The sequence below is a fragment of the Dermacentor andersoni genome, chromosome 7 (genome assembly GCF_023375885.2).
Source record: "Dermacentor andersoni chromosome 7, qqDerAnde1_hic_scaffold, whole genome shotgun sequence".
NCBI classification, from domain to species: domain Eukaryota; kingdom Metazoa; phylum Arthropoda; class Arachnida; order Ixodida; family Ixodidae; genus Dermacentor; species Dermacentor andersoni.
The window spans coordinates 53,345,354-53,367,180 of NC_092820.1; the positions used below are offsets into that span (position 1 = coordinate 53,345,354).

A 21,827-nucleotide genomic window follows, 5' to 3' on the forward strand; every position below is an offset into this window, starting at 1 on the left:
AAGTAAGAGAAAGCGGACCAATCGCAGACGCCGGCACCACCCTCTTCATCCGGTTATCAATATTCATTGTAGTGGCTCGGCCCCATCGAATCCCACTCCACTTGAGCATGATCCTCGCCTCTTGTGAGCCAATTAGATAAGACAAGCCGCTCGTGCAGGCGATATTATTCGTTTTCCAGGCAAACAAAAGTGACCTGCTATGAACAAGCGGAGCATTTGATTGGATTGTTGAGACAACTGCCTAGACGTTTAAAGAAGGGGCTCACCCCAGCAGCTGCCCGAGGGCTTCGTGTGGCCGACGGCGGCGTGCTGGTTGTTCTTGGAATGTGTACTGCGCGTATAAGTATAGCCGGCCACCTTACTTCTGTTCTCTTTGCTGTGATCAACAACTGCTCTCACGACATTATCCTTGGATTGGACTTTTTATCCCATCATTCCGCTCTCACCGTCTGCGTGACCGGCGCTCTTCAGTTGGAGCTGTCTCAAGTCTCCGATGTTCCGGGCACCGCTCTACCGCACTTGTGTTCGCTTCAATATGTGCGTCTGTCACCTGAGGCAGTCGCTTTGACCGCACAGCCAGAGATTTCTGACGGTGAATATGTCTTTCGCCACATCATCGCCGTGCTTTTGAAGCGGAACGTTGCTCTTCCGCATACGGAGGTGACGATTACTAATAAGAGCTCATTCTCCCGCATCTGAATTTAAGCATGTGCCGTCAAGTGCTTGCAACCAGCATGTTCATGGCCAGCGTTTATAATACTTCAGAATTTGACATTGAAAGTCTGAATACTGAGAGTGGTTTCTTAGCACCAGTTGCAGCTGACAGCTCTGGTTCCCTAACGGATTACTTCGCGAAGATGATTGCATCTGACCTCACCTCTGCACAGACCAGCAACGTAGGTCTCCTCCTCGAATCGTACCTTGACATTTTTTATTTCGGTGACAAGCGTTTCGGACAAACATCTGGGCCCCTATAACGTAAAACTATTTCAATATGTATTTATTCCAATCTCCTGGCGTGAAATTTGCATAACCGCCGACGCAAGCATCGGGCGGTGACCCGCATGATTTTCTGATGAACAATCAAATGCCCTCATCATTTCTAGGAGGTCAATTTTGTTTGTTTTTAAAACGGATAACATTGCCTACACTGAGCAGCTTGTCTGATCTAATTGGCTGTCAAGAGGCGAGGAGCACGCTCAAGTGGAACGGGATTCGATGGTGCCGATCCAGTGCACTGAAAATCGGTAACGGGATGAAGAAGGTAGTGTCGGCGTCTGCAACTGGTCCGCTTTACCTTACTGAGATTGCGGTGGCTGCTCGAAAATCGCGACGGCTAGCAACGGAAGGTTAAGAATGCTGCTAACACTGATCCTCAGCAAAGAAAAGTTGGGAGAGCGAGGTCGTAAAGCTGCCGAAAGGGCTCGATAACGTTAGACGGCCACACAAATACGTTTATTACACGCAAATAGACCCATGCTCTCTGGCAGGCGTCTGTAGCCAGTTCCTGAGCGATCGGCGGCAGCCATCTTTTATTTCTTTCGAGCGGGGCACCCTGCGGCTACTAAGAAAAATTCAGTTTTGTTCGGCATATAATGCATCTTTAACAAATATACGTCACGTTGAAACGGTGAGTTTTTGCGGTTGTGTGGCGTCGGGTGACAAGCAGGTGAATCGGGTGCAGTCCTAAAGTTTTTGACCAATAGCCGAGACCTAACGACGAAAAGGCAGCAAATCAGAAATACTTATTTTTCTTTATTCGTCCCAATCCTGCATAATCAGTGTGCACACGACATATCAGATGAGGAGCTATAGCGGTTTTCGTGACGTCACGTGACGGATAGGCGAAGTGGGGGTGGTTCGAAAAAAGTTTTGACCGATGGCGGAGGGCTGATTGAAGAATTGGAATAGAATTGTTTGGAATAGCTTTACGTTATAGCACCCCTGTTGGTCACCAGCGTATCAACGCTGGAAACACGAATCGTATTCGTCAACGTCTCCATTGTGGATCGCATGCTGGGCGTCGAGTCATCCAATCAGAAGTGGACGAAATACTCCGCAATAGGGTCATCAAACCATAAACCAGCCTATGGGCTTCGCCTGGTGCCCTTGTCAAAAAATATAGAGACCTGGCGTTCTTGCGTAGATTATCGCCATTTAAACAATATCACCCGAAAAGACGTCTGCCCGCTACCACGCATCTATGACGCCATGGACTGCTTGCACGGAACTAAATACTTCTCGTCCATTGATCTTCGATCCGGCTACTGGCAGATATCAATTGATGAAATGTACCGCGAAAAGACGGCCTTCATTACACCTGATGCTCCTGCGACGTTTGAACGTATTGACACGTGTACTTATCTTTATCGCGCGACCACGTTTCGACACCTAACAAATGTAATAGCACAGCGCAGGACGCGCCTGCATGTATCCGAAGTTTCTGGAAAGTTATCGATGCTTCTATCCGGCTGTCTGTTGTCGCCGAACGTTGTGTTATCTGATTTCATCGCGTGACGCGAACGGTGTAGAGCTTTGTGGAAGGCACGCGGGTCCGAACGATTAGTCTGGAACATTCGACGACGGCTGTATAAAAGCGGACGCGCTTGACCCGCTCAGATTTTCGACGATCGCCGACCATGTTCGCTGCTATCGTTGTGCTACAAGTGCAGCCTGTTTTTGTTGGCACAGGTTCGCCCAATAAAAGTTAGTTTTGTCTTTCACAGTATTTGCTACTGTGTTCTTCAACGTCACCACCACGTGACAGTATGATGGACTCTCTTCGGCGAGGCTACAAATGGACCACATGTCTGTTATCTTAACGATGTTATTGTTTTTTCTCCCACGTTCAGCAGCCACCTTACCCAACTCGCTGCAATTCTTGCGGTCTTCCAAAAAGCCGGCCTCCAACTGAACTCCACGTAATGTCGATTCGGGTGCCGTCAGATTACCGTTTTGGGACACCTCGTTGACGCATCCGGTGTACAACCAGGTCGGGAAGAAGTTCGCGGCACTCGTGAAGTCATCGGTCGCGCTCACATGGCGCGTCAAGTCGCCCGACCCGATTTATTAGCCTCGCAGCACCTGCAAAAAAGAGTATTACGACCGGTGTCGTCGCTATGTTCATTTCGCCCCAGGTGCATGGGTGCTGTTTTGGTGACCATGTCGTCGGGTCGGCCACTCCCACAAGCTTCTCTCTCGCTACACAGGGCCTTATAGAGTCCGACGTCATGTTAACGACGTAAATTACGAGATCGCGCCGTTACAGTTTCGCCCATCCTCAAGTGCGCCGCATGTTGACGTCGGGCAAGTTTCGCGGCTGAAGCCGTGTTTCATTCGCAGTTCCTCGCCTAGCATGCACCGAGACGGCGCTGTAGCACCCGGGGGCCCTGTTGCGGTATTATAAAAGAAGCGAGAGGAAGAAGATCGCGAGACGCTGGCTGCTGCGTTTTGTTCCTAGCCAGCAATATGAATAATAACAATATGAATGACAACAATATCAATTGCAGTAACCATTACTGTAACAATATGAGTAATCTCGTCAAAGGCATTAGGCCCACTGTAATTGTTGTAAGATTTACTTTCTATTTATTGTGCATAATAACGTAGACACTTTTGAGGGACAACTGGAAAACTAACCAATTTTCAGGACACTTCGGAAGTATGTAATGAATGTATATTGCGCGTGGTCCAGGAAAAGTTGTTTTTCTTTTACTCTTATAACGAGAACAAAGATGGCCGGGTGTTACCAGCACAGTATCGGCGATAATAAACGTAAAATGGGTACCTAAAGATAAATATGTAGGTCTTCTTTTTGCTTCAATCTTAGGAGGAATACATACGTTTTCGCAGCGTGTAATGGTGCGAACAGAGCCTTATGTGTACGGCCATAAATTACCACCGAAATCAAAAGCTTCGTTCTTGGCTTATAGGACACCCGTAATACCTATTACAGAATTTGCCAAAATAGTTTCTATCCGTACATAGTAACAAATCCCAAAACTCTAGACAGACTATGAGTCGTGCAACAAACCTACAGGTTTACCTTTGATTAGTATGGCCACTTACAATCCCTTGAACTATTTGCCAGCGTACAAATCTACCACCAATGGAACAGATCAAATTTTTATGACACTATCAGCAGCACACAGAAATCTTCTTCGACTGAACCTCCCACTCGAAATTATCGTTAACACGGTTTTTCGTTACACAAATCGCGCCTGAATAGGACCGTCGAGCATTTTACTCAAGAACCTCAAAGTAGTGCCAAAGCTACCGTGAATCATTCATCGGGGTCTATTAGTGCGCAAACATGGCCGCCATGCGATTTGTCGGTTGCCTCGTCGGCTTTTCTTGATGGACGGTGAGTAGCCTTCGTAGCTTTATTATTGATATTTCTTCTTACAGCGGCACTGCGATTTTGCAAGTACCCCGCTTTAATGACCCGTGAAATTATCTGGAGCGCTTCGGCAATGACATAATTCTACTGGGGTGCCGAGCTGGAACGGCCGTTCTGGCTCCCGCAGCAACACACGCGTACATAACAGCTGTACATCCAACTTGGTTCCTTGCGCTGTGCTTGCTTTGACGTACAACTGTACAACAGCCCCAGTTTATGTGTGCGGCTGACTGCATGAGTGATTCCACTATTGCCGCTAAGCGCTCTGTCTTCATCATGACGTCTGGCGACACAAAACGCAGTTTCGCCGAATGCATTTTTGCTTCGCAGACACCCTGTAGCTGTTGGCCTTGTGCTGGTCGTGAATGTTTTTCAACCATATTTAATTAACTGTACGTTAACACTGCCAGTCTCTACATCGATAAATAATTTTCGTCGTGTTGTTGTAATTGCATATGATCGTAAAAACAGCATGAACGCTTGCACTACGAACACAACCAGTATTACTAATGACAAAGATAAACTCGAGCATGACCGTACTAATGTCCTAGATAATAGCTTGTTGGGTGTAGGCAGCCGACCGTCTGACATACTAAATTCATTCTTGAAGAAAATACTCCGCTTCTGCTGGACTTCCTGTTCCATCATAAAATGAATTATGAAAACCTGATCAATTACCTTTTCACTGAATGTGGAGGACAGTTGCTTTGAGTAGGAATTGTAGAAATTGAACATTGACAAAGGAACTAATTGCATGGTAGGAGCTGGTCAGGTAGAATCCAATAGTCCAAATGGCAATGCAGACTGTCACAATCGTGGTGTTAAAAAATACAGTACATAGCACTTCTCAGTTTATTTCTTTCTTTAATAAGGAGGAGACATACATGCTTACACAAGTGTACAGAAGGAGGTCCTAGAGCATGTGGCTGTCAGAACCTGTCAGAAAAACTTTACATTAGAGCAAATACACAGCATAAAACAGCAATACAGTAGTCGCTAAGTGAAAGATTATAGAAAGTAATTGTAGTACAAACTGCAAAATATTATAAAGTTATTAACTAGTCGTAGAATTAAAACAGTAGATTAAGGCATTCACAACAGAACAAACGAACAATATTTATAAAGGCTAGAAATGAGAAAAACAAAACTGCAGAAAAAGGAAAAACGGGAAGGAAATGAGCAGGAGTGAAGTCAAGTTTATTTACAACATGCACAAAGTACCAGTGAATAGCTTAGATAAGTGGATTATTTTGACTAACTAGTAGAAAAGGTAACAATGTTTTCTTGAACAAACCTAAAGACGATATATATATATATATATATATATATATATATATATATATATATATATATATAAACATATTTATATTTATATATATGTATTCATCTGGAGAAAATACGCTGCATATTCTCGGGTTCCATCTTTACGATAAAATGACGTATCAAGGCCTGAACAATTAATTCCTCCATTGGATGTGGATGCCAGGATGGCAGTACGCTTCGGTGGGGTTTGTGCAGTTGCGCATTTAACCGAGGAACAAAATACAGTGTGGCAACTGCTCCTGCGGAATCTAATAGGCCAATTTTGCAATGAAGATTCTCGCAGTGATGATGAAGCAAAATACAGTATATATAACATCACTTTAGTAAAGCTGCGATCACTTCGCTCAACATGTACTCGATATTATATATATATATATATATATATATATATATATATTGAGTATAATGTAACGCTAACACTATAATGTATATAGTGTGTAATGTAGACCTATGCCGCTCCATGAACCCCGCCAGGCCCGGGCTAGGCGCTGCAAGGTGAGTCGCTAATATGAAGTTGCCATGTGACTGCCTACAGACCCGCGTATAAGATTGGCGTGGTGTCGGAGGCGGTCTTTCATGCAACCAATGTATGGATAGCCGATGTATTATTCATTGTCAAGTGTACTAGTATTTACGATCGCCTAGTAGTGGCAAAATTGAGAGACAAAAGGGCAGCTTAAATTCATGAAGCCACTTCTTTTTGCTGGACAGGAGACAAAAAATTTTTAAGTGCACCTTCTGTTAATTCAGAACAAAATGAACATCAGTTGCTTTTAAGATAATGGTGATTCTTGAACACGGAAAATGGTTGGTTTTATCTGCCCTCCGCACCTCCTTATTGCCTCTTTCTCCCTGTCCTCGGAGAAGAAGACGAAGTGTCTTTCAGGCAGATCGCCGGCTCTTCCAGCTCTACTTATTTTGTGAATTTCTTTGACTTTGCTAGTGGACTGCTATTTCCTCCTTAATTGCGATGGAGATGGAGCCTCACGCGCGTCCGCCGGGCTCGGCAGTGCCCGCGGCGGCTGCCTCCAGGAAGCGCAACGGCACCGAGAGCGACACTGACAGCGACGACACCATGCAGTACTATGTCAGCAGTGAAGATTCTTGCGACGACACCTTCGAGCTGGTGCGGAGTCGTAAAGCAAAGCGAAGATTTCTCAGCGCATCATCGAATTCGAGTGAGTCCACCGTGAGATCTTCGCGGGATACCGAGGAGCTCACCATCCTGTTCTCGCCAGTTCTCGCCAGTGACAACCTGAGACGCCTCAACAGGCAAGCCGTGTCTTCTCATCTAGAGGCGCTGGTTCCAAACGAAATCAAAGACATCAGGGTGAACACCCGTGAGAACGTGGTAGCTATTGACGTAGAACACGCGGCGGCGTTGGATTCCTTGCGCAAGGTCACGGAACTTGGCGGGATGAAAGTCCGCCCTTATATTCCGCTCGGCAAACAAGTCCGTACTGGCGTAATTTACGATGTTGACGAGACAATCGTCGACTCCGATCTGTCAATCTTAATCAAGCCAGCGACGGAAAACACCATCATCACAAACGCGTTTCGTCTCGGCACGTCACGGTGTGTGAAGATCATATTTAAGGGCGAATCCTTCCCATCGCACGTAAAAGTGGGCCACTTCCGACACGCAGTTCGCCCCTTTATACCAAAACCGCTGCAGTGCTGGAATTGCAAGAAGCTTGGCCATGTGAGTAGTGTGTGCAATAACACTACCGTCTGTTCTCGCTGCACTGGGCCCCACACCACAAACACGTGCGAGGCCAGTGTGCTGAAGTGCACAAACTGCAGCGGCCCTCACGATGCATCTTCGAAGGAATGCCCTTTGATTCGAAAGGAAATGCAAATATTGAAGAAAATGGTTAGAGACCACTCGTCTCACCGAGAAGCAGCAGCATCTATTAAGCGACGACGATCACGTCGCCGACGTCGATCAAGAGCCTCCAAAGCCTCTGCAGAACGCCACACACGTATATTACCACCCACTCTGCCGCCCAGGCCAAACGCAGTCAGCTCAAAGGACAAGGGTGCATCGAACAGCACGGCTGCTGACGCGTGGCCTGCACTCCCGAAGCTACATGCCCCTACTGAGCGAAATGATACTTCTACAGTAGGGGACACTTCGTCTGTTCCTGATGAAATGGCGGACCAAGATCAAGAAATTGTTGTTATGATCAGCTCTCTGGTGAGTGCTATTCGTGTTCTACTGGACAAGCTACAGACACCAACAGCTCGAAGTGCATTGCAAGTGCTGGATGCCATCAGTCCGGTTCTGGCGAGCCTTCAGAAGTCCAGTGCTTGAGAACTTCTACAGCAGAACCATGGCTCATCGACAACAACAAAGATCGTTCCGGGATGATGTGAGAAGTGCCTCCATATTCCAATGGAATGCGAGAGGCCTGAGGTCTCGTATTTTGGATTTCCGACAGTTCGTATTTGCAAACCATTTTCCTATACTGGTCATCTGTGAACCGAACTTATCAGCCTGCATAAGACTATCGGGATATGAATCTTTTCTTTCAAACACGTGTGTCCGTAGTAGTAAGGTTCTGGTTTACATTCGCAAGGACCTTACGTATTTTTCCCAACACGTAGCGCCACATGACGGTAACCAATACGTCTGTGTTACTGTGAAAAAGAAGAAGCTGTCTTTTACTCTTATTGGCGTCTACCTTTCCCCAACAAGTCAGTTTGATAGAAAAAGACTGGAAGATATTATGGCTGATACTCCCGGTCCTTGGATAATAACAAGGGACTTCAACGCTCACCAAAATATATGGGGAAGCTCCAGGATAAACTCGAGGGGCAGGTCACTAGTATCCTTTGCATCAGGCTACAACCTGTGTCTTCTAAATGACGGAAGCCCGACATTTCTGCGAGGAACTACATACAGTAGCTGCCTTGACTTGACTTTGGTGTCACGTTGCCTGACTTTGAGCGTGCAGTGGTTCACTGATGTTGACACCCATGGAAGTGATCATATTCCGACCTATGTGAGAATCGATGGACTAGACGCCGCATTACCGGTTGTCTCTCGCCAAATCGACTGGTCAGTCTTTCAAGGTCGCGTAGAAGACACATGCAAGATACATATTGCACGCAGATTAGAAGACATAATTGCTGACGCTATGCAAGATTGTACACGCTGCTTCACACATCCATCAAAGCGTACAGAGAATGACATTGAATTGGAAAGGCTTCGTGCACTACGTCGCCGAGCTGAAAGGAGGTACAGGCGCACGAAGTCAATTCTTGACCTCAGAGAAGCTCGGCGCATGCAAAAGAAGATCAAACGCCGAATGGATAAGCTAGCGGATCAAAGATGGAAATGTTTTTGCGACTCACTAGACCCTCGCAAGCCATTGTCCTGTGTGTGGCGTACCCTACGGGGTCTTTGCTCAAGTCCCCAGCAACGACACCCATTCAACGCCCTTGCTCTCTATCAAAACCGCCGCGAGATAGACGTCGCAGAGGAATTTTGTGCGAACGTCGCCGGCGGCACAGTTTTAGTCCCTGACATGGCTCTAGGCAACATCCCCGGCCCACGAGATGCAAGTATGGACGCTCCATTCTCTATGGAAGAGTTAGAAGCTGCTATGGCGCTATGTAGGTGTTCGTCTTCACCAGGACCCGATGGCATAACATATACTGCTTTGCGCCACCTAGGCAGAGAAGCACGAAGAGAACTCCTCAGCCTTTTTAATACTTCATGGCAAGATGGTGTCGTCCCACAGGAATGGAAACGCAGCCGCCTGGTACCGCTTCTAAAAGCAGGAAAGTCACCGCTCGAATTGGCATCCTATCGGCCTATAGCTCTTGCGAGCTGCGTCGGGAAGCGTATGGAACGTATGATCCTCATGCGTCTCGAATGGTACCTTGAACATCATAAAATTTACCCTTACTCTATGGCGGGATTTCGACGCGGTCGTTCATCGATTGACAGTGTCATCGATCTAGTATCATCTGTGGAACAACAAAAATCTCGGAAGCGATTATCAGTAGCGCTCTTTCTTGACGTGAAAGGCGCTTACGACAACGTTTCCCATCAAACCATTCTAGACGCACTTCTGACAATTGAACTAGGAGGGCGAGTCTATCGATGGGTCAGTAACTACTTGACACAAAGGTCCTTGTTCGTACGAACGGAAGATGGGCCAACTACCGACCACTACACATGCCGAGGCGTTCCCCAAGGCGGTGTTCTAAGCCCTATTCTTTTCAACCTCGCGCTTCTTCGGCTGGCCGAATCCTTACCGGAAATAGTGAGTGTTTCAATCTACGCCGACGACATCTGCATCTGGACATCAGCGGTCACTCGCCTGCAGGTTCGCGCACGGCTACAGAAAGCAGCAACACAGGCATCTGACTACCTTCACACACAAGGCCTTACCATCTCAACAGAAAAATGTGCATTAGTCGCTTTTACGCGAAAAACGATGACTCCTTATCCAGTATGCATCAATGGTCAGCCTATCTCCTACAAGAGACATCACCGGTTTTTGGGCGTCATTGTAGACCGGGACCTCACTTGGAGCCCTCATGTTGCCCACTTAAAGAAGAAGCTCACATCTATTGTTCACGTCTTCAAGTTCATCGCCGGCAAAACATGGGGATCGTCAGTGGGCTCCATGCTACTGTTATATCGAGCACTGTTCATCGGATTCCTGCGCTATAGCTCCCCCGTGCTTGCTAAAACATGCAAGTCAAATCTTCATGAACTTCAGAGCGTACAGGCACAGGCACTACGTGTTTGCCTAGGCCTTCCGCGCAGCGCCTCGACAGCTGGAACCATTATAATCGCTCAAGACCATCCGATCACAACTTATATTAGCACCGAAACGCTTAGAGCCCATGTTCGTCATGTTTCACGGATGCAGTCAAGCTTTCTTGCGTGCCTGCCAGAACGACGACCACAGGCGTCCTTCTCCAACAAGGTCAACATCCATCGTGCCTCCTTACCATCGGGTTTCACACCCTCTGCACGTTCAACCTCAGCTTTGTGGTGTTTAAAACCTCAAGTGCGTCTTACGGTTCCAGGGATAAGAAAGAAGACCGACCTGCCTACCTTGGCCTTGAAGCAAGCAGCTCTGGATTTTTTGCAGACTTTCTACTTTCATCGAGTACATATATATACGGATGGCTCTTTCACTCAGACCAGCTCCACCAGCGCAGTGGTTATACCATCCCGTTCACTAAGCATCCAATACAATATTTCTCACTTGACAACATCGACTAGTTCGGAGCTTGTTGCCCTCCGAGGTGCCGTTGATTATATCAATAACCAAGCGGCTAATCGGTGGGCTATATTCTGCGATTCGAAGGCGGCCTTACAATGTCTTCTGGCATCTCTTCGTCGCGGGTCATGTGAACAACTTGTTTCGGAGATACGAGAAATGCACCATCACATGATCGCGAAAGGACACGACGTCGTGTTTCAGTGGCTGCCTGGTCATTGCGGTATCTCCGGCAACGACCTCGCTGACGAAGCTGCTAGAAAAGCTCACGAGGGAGCAACCCTTGTTTCAATACCTTTATCGCGGACCGACGCAGCCCAACACTTAGGCAAGCTAGCGCACTCTTTGACACTGGAGAAGTGGCGCACACCTGAATTCACTCACCATCGCTTGCATTCCCTCGATCCCTATATGCAACTGCGGCTGTTACCAGGTCTTCCGCGAAATGAGGAAACAGTGCTGTGCCGCTTACGTTTGGGCGTCGCATTCACAAATGCTTATGCATTTCTGATTCGAATGGCTGATAGCGCCGAGTGCAATGCCTGCGGTGTCGAGGAAACCATAGAACACCTACTGTGCTACTGCCCATCTTATGAAAATGAAAGGCAAGACCTCTGCACAGCTCTCAATCAGCTAGATGGAAAGCCGTTCACCTTGAACAAGATCTTGGGATCATGGCCTCGCATATCACAGCTACAAAAGGCCACAAAAGCGCTGCTGCGATATTTGAAAGCGACCGGATTGAGTCAGCGTCTGTGATCCGGACTGAGTGACCGACTGATATCTCCAGTGGACTTTCTCTTTTCTTTTTTTTTCAATCTTTCCGTCCCCCTTTCCCTTTCCCCAGTGTAGGGTAGCCAACCGGGCTCAGTCCTGGTTAACCTCCCTACCTTTCATTTATCTTTTTCTCTCTTTCTCTTTTCTGCCTGTCCTCCGGTTTCTCTTATATTCCCCCTATTGGGACAGCCAGCTTGCAAATTAGTGGGCCCGCTTTGTCATGTCGTCGTCTCATTTTTTCGTTGTCTCAAATTGTGCTTCACCAGCCAGGCGCAGTCAGCTTCCCTTCAGAAAAGTAATTACATGTATTTGTGGGAAATTGAGAGTAGCTATTTCGAATTCCACAATATTCATTACTGTATTTGACAGAAAGAAAGAATCGCATATAATAATGTAGAACACGCCACAACCTTAATATGAAAACGATTATGAAATGTAAATATCTATCTCATATAAATATAATGGTTTATATTTCTTACAAACATTTCGTTTTTTTCCTAACTTGCACATGGAATTACGAATTTTTAGTCTTCGAGCGCACTCCGCCTTAAACGCCCGTCCGGCAGATTGCTTCTTTGCCATTCCCGCGTAGTGTTTGATAGTAACTATTTCAAAGAAATAATGATTTATGCAGCCAAAATAAGATTATGGCGTTTACTGTAGAAGAATGCTGTCACAATAAATCAGTTCTGTTCGGAAGAGATAGCTGAAGTCTGCTTTCGCGTTCTTTAAGTACTATCGTTTCGTGGTGGAATTCCACACACAGAATGTGGAATGCAAAAGTGTCAAAGCTTGACAGTACTGTCGAAGTACTGAAACATGATGAGTAGAAGAAGTCTAATAAAGTTTACTGGCATGTGCCCGGGCTAAAATTAGGATCAGGTGGAATATTTATTCAATCCATCGTTTTTACGTTATTCGTTATATTTTATGCCAATCTTAGTGGGCGCTCTCTGTGCAATGCACGCATATTGACGCACTAAATCAAATAAAAAAGCAACGAATGGCCTGGAAGAGAAATTCTTTTTGCTGTAGTGATAAAAGGTGCCTCCCTGATGCTTAATAAAGAGAGCTGTGAGGGAATTTAGATTGCTATAACATGGTACCATCTGCGCGATAATAGACGCTGCAGGGCTGTGCATGGCTGTGAGGCAATTTTATAGAATAAAAGCAGAGCACGGAAGGAAAAAAAGAGGGCAAAATTCACCAGCTGTTTTTCTTCACGGTGAGAAGACTGAAAACAGCTTGCGAACTCGAACCATAAAGAGGCAGCCGTTTCACCTGAAATGCAGCAGTTGCTTTGTGCTCCTGCACCTAGATAACACCACCAGTGGGACGCTGCACATTTGCCGTCCGCACAGTGTTCTTCGATCTGCACGTGTCGGCAAACTTCGTTTATCAGAATGTGAGAGAGCCAACTCCCTTTGTGACATTGTGCTAAGCCTACTTAGCTTCATGCTATGCTCATTCTTAGCGCTAAATTTAAGGCCCTTTAAAATATTTTTTTTTTCGGACGAAACAAACATGAATTCGTGTCACTAAAAACAAACTTGTCCTAACATCACTGCCCCACACTGTGACAGTTGATAGTCGGTGTTTTCGTCTTAATTTTTGTTCGATTTATGCCCGTGTTACAAGCTTACGCCTTCAGGTAATTTGTACGCGCGTGCAGCAGCCGTGCCCTCTTATGCCTAAATAATGAATTTAAAGCTTCTTAGTTAGTCTCGTGACCCTGACTTCTGATATCCCTTTCTTGCATCCTTGATTAACGTTTTATTTTTCATGTGCAGTGCAGCCCCGTCGACATGACTTCTTGGAAGCTTTTCAAGCTTTTTGCCAGTGTCATCGCGGCTACCACAACAGTGCCAATGAGTATTGTTACCGATGCACAGGACTGCCAGCAGAGTCCACAGGACTGCAGCGCAACGCAGGTGAGAACCCTCGATGGATTTTACAATCCAGCGTTAGCACTAGCATGTCCATAATGACGAGTTGTTACAGAATTCTCCCGGCTAAGGGTGACAATCAATAATGTCGGTGCTCGCATGTTCCCATAAGCTTATTTGCCACGACTTCCTGTGTGGAAGCATTCACAATGAAAAATTAAAATTTCTACCCAAGAAAAACCTGCAACACTTAAGTTGTCCATTTTTCTCACAAATATTACTTCGGCATAAGTTGGGCATTGCTAAGACTAAAATGAAGCAGTGGAAGGGCGCTTACTTGAATTTATGTAAGGAAGGAATTCAAGCCATACCAAACTGGATGTTTGTCACTCTGAAGCAGATCACAGCTTTGACATACCGCATTTTCTAAGTGTAAAATATTTGTATTGTTTTTTCATGGCTGAACTGTTTACTAACATCAAAAATAGAGCTAAGGATGTAGTAATCATTGACATTACGCTAGTGATGGAACATACATTCAAAGAGCTAGTGTTTGAAGGTGGGATGTTTGCAGTATAGATAAAATAATAACGTGGGCGGATGATATCTTAATTTATATACAGGCTAAAACAGGAGTGCGGCTGGGCAAGTGACGCGCAAATCACATTAGCAAGTGCGTATATAAAGTAACACAATGTTTTCGTGGGAAAGAGCGCCCCGTCGCACACTAAACATGATTGGTTGTTGTGATGTGATAAAGATAATTGTGGGAAAAGAATAGTCTCGGCTGATGAAAGACCGCTGTAACTGGAGATCCCTGGGAGAAGTGTTTTATACTTTAGTGGAGGTATAAGACACGGTTATATTGATAATAACGTCTACAAATAGTAAGACTAGTCTTTCCATGATTCTACATCTGAAAAGTATTTGTCGACTTCATGACGGCTAGTGGGCGCTTATGTAAATGTTGACTGATAACGTTGCATAATTATTGGTAGCATCATGAAGGCTAAGTGTGACGCAGGTCTGTCTTCTACAATAAATGACTTGTATTAGATGTGCAACAGTTGTTTGACATGGTTGATTTGTCACAAATCTCATTATTTATTTATCTTTTTATTTATTCAGCATAGTCGCAAGGCCACGAGCCGGTACACAGAAGAGTGCGAGTTTGAACAACAATAGATAAATAAGAGCCAGGTGCACTTCCTTAAAAAGTTCGCTTGTAGACATGAAGGATGCACGTACAGCAATGGCGACGACAGAAGTAGGCAGGTGACTACAGTTGACGCTATATTTTGTTACAAAGGATTCAAAATATCGCTTAGTATGGCAATCCGGCATGCGAATTTTTAGAACGTGGTCAACGCATGCTGATAGCTAATGAGGTAGGGAGAAAAGAGATTGTTTGAAGTTTTTATTGAAGTAGTAAATTTTGTTAAATACGCAAGTCGGGCTAGGTGGAATCGTGCCAAAAGGTAAGGAAGATACAAAGCTTCCTTTATTTGGGAAACGCTGGACTAGGGGCGAATATTTATAAATAATGAAGCGTGCAAAACCATTGGAAATCAATTCAATGGACGTGACTAGGAATTTATTTTGGTTATTCTCCGTGGTTTTATAATTTCACAAATGTCTATATATCTGTGTCTAACTAGAACAGAGGAATCATTAAACAAAAAAGCGCATCGGCACTGTTGACAATCAAGAAACGCAGGACGGCTTCGGTAGCTCCTTAAGTTTAAACTATGTTCTCTTAGGCGGACACTAAGGTGGCGTGATCCCTTCGTCCTATATATTTTATTGCGAAGCAATACTACTTTAGGTCGCACTTCAGCCCGTTCCGTGTCGAGGCGGTGGTAGGCACCATTGACCTTTAGCGTGACCTCGCTGCGTGACGTCACACCACGTGACCTAGAGTGACGTCATACCAGCTGTGTAAAAACGGGGCCCCATCTCACGCCGTCGCGAGGCGAGGCGGTAGCCACCAACCGCCTCGCAAACCTCACACTATTGCTTCGCAATCTCCAGGCTTCACCAAGCTAAGCCACGGCCGTTTTTTTTTCTTCCAGATTACAATATCAATTTATACACAACGGCCTTTACACGATTAACGAACTGGTTTCCAAGCCTCTTTCAACAGATCAGAATCAACAGATCTTTCTCAGTTTATTAGCTGCTTAGAAAGCAACTATCAATCTTAACCGGCTGTCAATCTTCTTAAACCAGTGTGCCTACCTATGCAAGTAGGCCACAACCATATTCTTTTGCTTAACTGATACCTGTTGATTGGCTGTATACTGATTACCATTTTCTGTATAGGACCTGTTCTGAAAGCTTTCTGCTACAGATACCTGCAAGTACATCGAGTAGCATGCTGCGGATAAAAGTCAATTTTGTTTCGTTAAGCTTGTATGGAACATGTATGGAGTATTGAGCTATTGGTGTGTTCAGCTAAACACCGAGATCTGCGTGCAATAGTGAAGCTCATCAACTGATCTCCCTTCGTGACCAGCTGCTACTTCAGCCAAATAACTTTTGTCAGAAAAGACACCTGATGTAGATATTGGAACTGAAATGCGTATTAGAGGTGAAAGGATGTAATCACTGACAGCCGTTAGTGGTTTTCATTTAATGTCATCTGTACCGCAGGAATATTTGACATTATCAAGAACAATTTTCTTATCAAGAATAATAGTTCCAAGTACCTCATGCAGTTCAATGGGAGAATGAGACACACTGAAAGAACCGTCACTAGTTAAGAAAACTTTACACGGTACTTGTACGTCATTAAGGAGCATACCGTGATAAGGAATTCTTAGTTAAACATGCCTGCAATATTGACGTTGGTCATATCAGACTGCTGAGATGAAAAGCCCCTTTGTCATGGAATTTTTCTTGGTTACTTCAGTTCATTGATTATCTCAACGCAGTAGTTGCAGTACCATGCAACGGTGCCCAGGTGCTCTATTTATCACTACCTTTCGTCGAAATCACCAGGCTTAAGTCAGCTGCCGTTCTGTTATGAAGAGCCAGTTGGCTCTCCGAGCAAATGTTGACGCTGAATAACTGCTCGCTATCTTGATGTTACAGCACATGAGACAGTTACTTTGACATTGAAGTATCGATCAGTGGCGCTGCATGTGTGGAAGAATGTATTCTGCTTGAGTACATAACACAGAAGTTGCACGGAGACAACTTTATGCGTGTTATAAAATAGTCATCTGTGACGCGTTCTGAAGCATGGATACACCTACGCGATAGCCTGATTAAAAGATGAGTGATATGGCTTCATGAGGCATATATATCTAAAGGATGATAAACTTCGAGCCTGTGTCGCATTGGTTTATCGCCTAGGCGAAAGGTACGTCCGAAGGTGATTCTGTGCACAAGAAAGGAATAAATGGATACACAAAAAAAACAAGCCCATGTTCTTTATATTACGCAGGCGAAAAAGTAAAAATTAAGCCTTTACTTGACTTCACAAGCACGTTTTTCTATTTCGCTCATTGCACTACTTTTGTGGGAACGCTGCTTAAAACGTATTATAATGCAAGATTTGGAGATGATAGGCACGAAATAAAAATAAAATTATGATTGCGGAGAAAAATGTACACATGAAAATAGCTATTTACCGAGATAATACACATAGTACTGCCAAAGGCATGGTTTACTGTAGCAATGTGTATGAAATAAAATGTAGGGAATCATGCTATGGTAGCCCGTAGCTAGAAATTAACTATACATCTGCCTGCTGCACAATCTACTTTCTTGATAAGATCTTGCTCCACGAACAATTTATCTATAACTAAGGCTCAGGGGTAAATAATGAGTAATGTCCGAACGCTCGCCCGTGTCAATTGGCACAAAAGTGAACGCCACTGTTTCTGTCATTATCTTGCGAATGTTGCAACTGTGCTACAATGATTATGGGCATGGCTACGCTACAGATCCAATACACAACATAAAGTTTGATTTTAAAGACTGGCTGAAAGCAAATACAAATTTCGTTCGCGGCTAGAAGGAGAGTCATTGCAAAAATGCGCAATATGTGCTCCTTTGTAACTAATGCTTCTGGAGAATTTTTCAGAGGTCCAATTTACTAGATCAGCTCTTGTGAAGGTGACACCAAATGCCGTCACGTTCACAATCATGCACGTGTGTGTTTCAGGTGCTGTCTGATTTCAGCTTGTTCAACACGTACGTTACATCTGATCCTAATCCATCCAAGTTCTGCGAGAGATACGACCAGACATCACTTTCAGATGACGGCAGCACAGCGCAGTATGACCTAGTGTACAGGGATGCCGCTGGAAGCGGCGACCCGTAAGTACGCATTCCGATTCACAAAAGTAGATGTATATAAAAACGCTAGATGCTAGAAACTTGCAACAATTTATGGTAAAGGTGCTTATCCTGCAATAAAATTTCCATTCGGTATGGGACCCCAGAAAGGGTAAACCTTATGAACGAATATCTGAAGTTAAGCTGCACCATGAAAATTCCTATACATACAGGTGAAACGTTGCTGACACCTTCAAATATTGTTTCAGTGAATTACTGGACCTTGGGTTGAAAACATTCCCCAGGTTTATTTTAGCTGTTTAGCGACAGATAAGTTTTATAGAGAAAATAAGTTTTTAGACTATTATAGAACCAGCCTTATTTTCAGCTACAATCAATCAAGGATGCCATCTATCCCCCCCCATTTTACCACATGAGATACATTCGCTCTGTACGCTCATTATTTCGTCCCAACTTTACGTGTTTTCAATGGATTTTACACTCTTATTAAAGGTGTCGTGAAGCACTCCTAAGGATTGGTGCAAACAAATTCCTCGAATAGTCTACGCTGCTGTGAACCCCTCAGCCAAATTTTGCAATAGTGTCCGCAGGGTGGAGCCGGCTAGAGGACCGCGAAATAACATTATTTATCAAACACACTAATCACAACACACGCCTTGTCCTCACTGTTTTTCCTGTTGGTATATTTCGTCATATATCAGAATCCCATACGCAGTTGCTATGTGCCAATAGCTGTCATCCATTAAGAAAGGTGTTTGGATAAGTGCACTTGTTCCTACTCATAATGTGTGTTCAGGCAGTATAATGAATAGGCTGAAGAGAACGAGAATTGTTCTGCACAGCAGCAATACGGAGAACTCAGGAGAAGTTGTGTCTATCTGGGCATAAAGTGTGGTATCATTTCTTACAGTGCAGTGGAAGTAGACTGGATATTATTAGAACTTTGCTCAAGTTTGAGATTTTAATGCGATTAGCATTGTTTGGGAACTCGACCCAGGTTGTGATATGTCTGTTTGTTTGTTTTTCTTGTTCGGGCCTAACATCTTTCTCACCCAGCTATTTCAGTTGGTAATCCGTAGTCTCATCGGTAAAGGATTCGGCTTCCGTGTTGGAATTACCGCGTTCAAAACACACAGGTGGACCAACCTGAGTTCCTAGGCATAGGTAACTGCGTAAGTGCCGCATTTCAGTTAACCTCCTTGGCGCCAACTTTGGCCCCTGGCCACTCTTCAAACACGAAAACAAAAACATTAAGCAGAACGCATATGACGGTTATTGTCGACGGTAATGCGTTTAGCATTTACTCACTGCTGTGGCACAACATATTGCCACCATCGATATGAAGTATTTATGAGGCATGTAGTGCAGCAGGATTCTTCCTTCGCGCTTCCTTTAGAAAACTCGGAGCCACATAGCTCCGCCAGCGAAGCCTGCACGTGACTTATTAGCGAGCTGCACTAGATGTACAGGAAAAGGAAAAAAGAAAGATGACAGGATAGAGCGACAGAAAAGAGACAGGAAATATATAGTGCGTGTACAGCTGTCTGTCCTGTCCTCTCGACCTTGCTTTTTTTCTTTTCCTGTGCATCTTGCGCAACACATTATTATTTCAAATATGAAAGAACTAGACTACAATAAAGTAATATTTCACGCGGCATGCGAAATGCATAGTGCGCATGTGGGTATGAACGCTAATAAACGCGCCATGTGGAAATCGGACTCCTCTCTCGCGATTCTTTCTGGACACGCTGCGCCATCTAGTGGTTCTGCCGAGAAGTCCGGGCGTTAGGTCCGAGACGAAAAGCGTGGAGTTCCGTCGCCTGCGTACGCTGAGAATTGTTCCATGTTTTGCCGCACAATGTATGGTACTTACCCAGTGACCGCAGTTGGCTTGATGTTCATCGAAGAACGGCGCGTAGCTAGTGCACCATGGCACAGTTCGCTAAAGCTTCGGCGTGAGACTTGATTGAAAAGTGCCACGTACCCAGTGCATTTGTGGCGCAGCCTGCTAAGGCGCCGCGTTGCTCTCCTTGAGGAACCCTTGGGAAGTGGGTTGGATTGCGCGTGGCATAGGAGGAACAATTTAAGGGATTCTTTCGTCATTGAAGAGCGGTACATACCCATTCCACCATGCCTAATTACCCACGTTGACATTCATTGTAAAGCGGCACGGATCTACTAGAACATATAAAGCGACCCTAGTGGCATCATAGATATTCATGGAGCACCAGCAGAGACCGCGTGTCAAACACATATATGACCCGTGCAAAGCCCCTAATCACGAGAAACAGCAATGACTTAAACTTATCCGTATTTTTTGCTCGCACCAACACTTTTAAATACAGTTTTTTTCCTCGGACAAATGAACTCTGGAATGACCTGCCTGGTTCCATTCGTTGTTTACCACATAGAGAATTTGGGGATGCCATTGAGTGCTCCCCTTAGTCATGTTACTCAGATATGCTTGTTTTGTATGGTGATTTTCTTTCGCACATTTTGTATTCACCCACTCCTGCAATAGCCCTGCCGGGCTGCAGTATTTTTAAATAAATAAATAAAAAAATAAATAAATACCCATTGGTCCAAGTCGGCGTAAAACAGTTTCTTTGAACAGCTGTATCTACCTACGGATGGATGGATGGATGGATGTATGTCCACTTTGAGCGTCCACTTTGGAACGGGGTGCTGGGTTGCGCCACCAAGCTCTTGCTATTATACTACCTAATGTGTTACCTAGGTTAAACAATGAAAAACCGAAAAAAGAACACTCTGAACTACCACACCCAAATTTTCTGATCCTCTATTGCGAACTGTGCTTTTGTACGTCTCCGCCTTTTGTCGTCTCCCTACTTTTCTTCCACCAATCCTCCGATCGCCTCTTAGTAATGCCTATTGCGGACATGTTTACTTTACCACTGCTCCCGCTGAACCCAAGGGCTTCAAGGAGGCCAGTGGTGCCTAAATCGACAACTGGGCCCCGTAACTACAGTGTGCTTCTGGAGACATGGCACAGTTCGCAATTCATCCAACTTCTATTATGCCGACAGGGGCACCTGTCGGCATAATAGAAGTTGGATGAAGAGCGGCACATATGTGACCATTTCCACATACTCCATGACCTAAGTTGACCTGGCAGTTGGTTTCAAACCTTGTTTTCTAAGAACAGCAGCCCGACGCTCTACCCTTTCCACCACGGACTATACAGTGACCCAAGTAGGAGGGAAAATGGCTAGATGCAGCGAGAGATAGATAAATGGATGGGTGGCTCCTGGAAAGTGCTTGAAATACCCTAACAAGGCAAACACATAAAATAGAGCCATTAAAATTTTTATGGTGATGAGCAGAATCGACCCCGCGTCATATACACTCAGAGAGTCTTTCCAAATGTATATTTACACGTGCGCCACGCGCTGGCTTCGCGGCAGTGCTGCTATACATGGCATCTATACATGGCACATGGCGGTGCTGCTATACATGGCAAATACGTGTAGGCACGCCTCTTATATGACACGTTTGCGCGGTGGCAATAGGGTGTGTCGCTACACTGCCTCAATGCTGATCACAATAACTTTCACAAACATTTCCAGATTGCTCAACTACATGGTATTGTAGCGCAAGAAAAAAAAAACGAGAAAGGAAGATTCTATGTGACAGACGGTAGAGAAAAAGTCACTTGAAATCTCCCTTTTCTGTTTTTTTGTGCTACATTACCATGCCGTTGAGCAACCAGGCACTCCTCCAAGAAAAAGATATTCTGCAGTATATTTCTAGATTGGTTCTGTGTGGACATTTCAGCACAAATAAATAAATAAATAAACCTGTTAATCAAAGGACGTTGCACCTTGCCGAGGAAGAAGCGTTATGGTCAATTGAGGCGCCTCTGTTTGGTTA

The 21,827-nt window shown here is 44.9% G+C and overlaps 1 protein-coding gene across 1 annotated transcript in view; it reads left to right on the plus strand.

The window, feature by feature from the left end:
• The first annotated feature begins 13,058 nt into the window (after nt 1-13,058).
• LOC126534433 (uncharacterized) overlaps nt 13,059-21,827 on the plus strand; it is a 33,406-nt gene continuing 24,637 nt past the window's right edge. Inside the window, exons 1-3 of the mRNA XM_050181708.3 lie at nt 13,059-13,150; nt 13,536-13,676; nt 17,803-17,957. Of these exons, the coding sequence (XP_050037665.2) occupies nt 13,551-13,676; nt 17,803-17,957 (281 nt within the window). The 5' untranslated portion in view covers nt 13,059-13,150; nt 13,536-13,550. The remainder of the gene's footprint in view (nt 13,151-13,535; nt 13,677-17,802; nt 17,958-21,827) is intronic.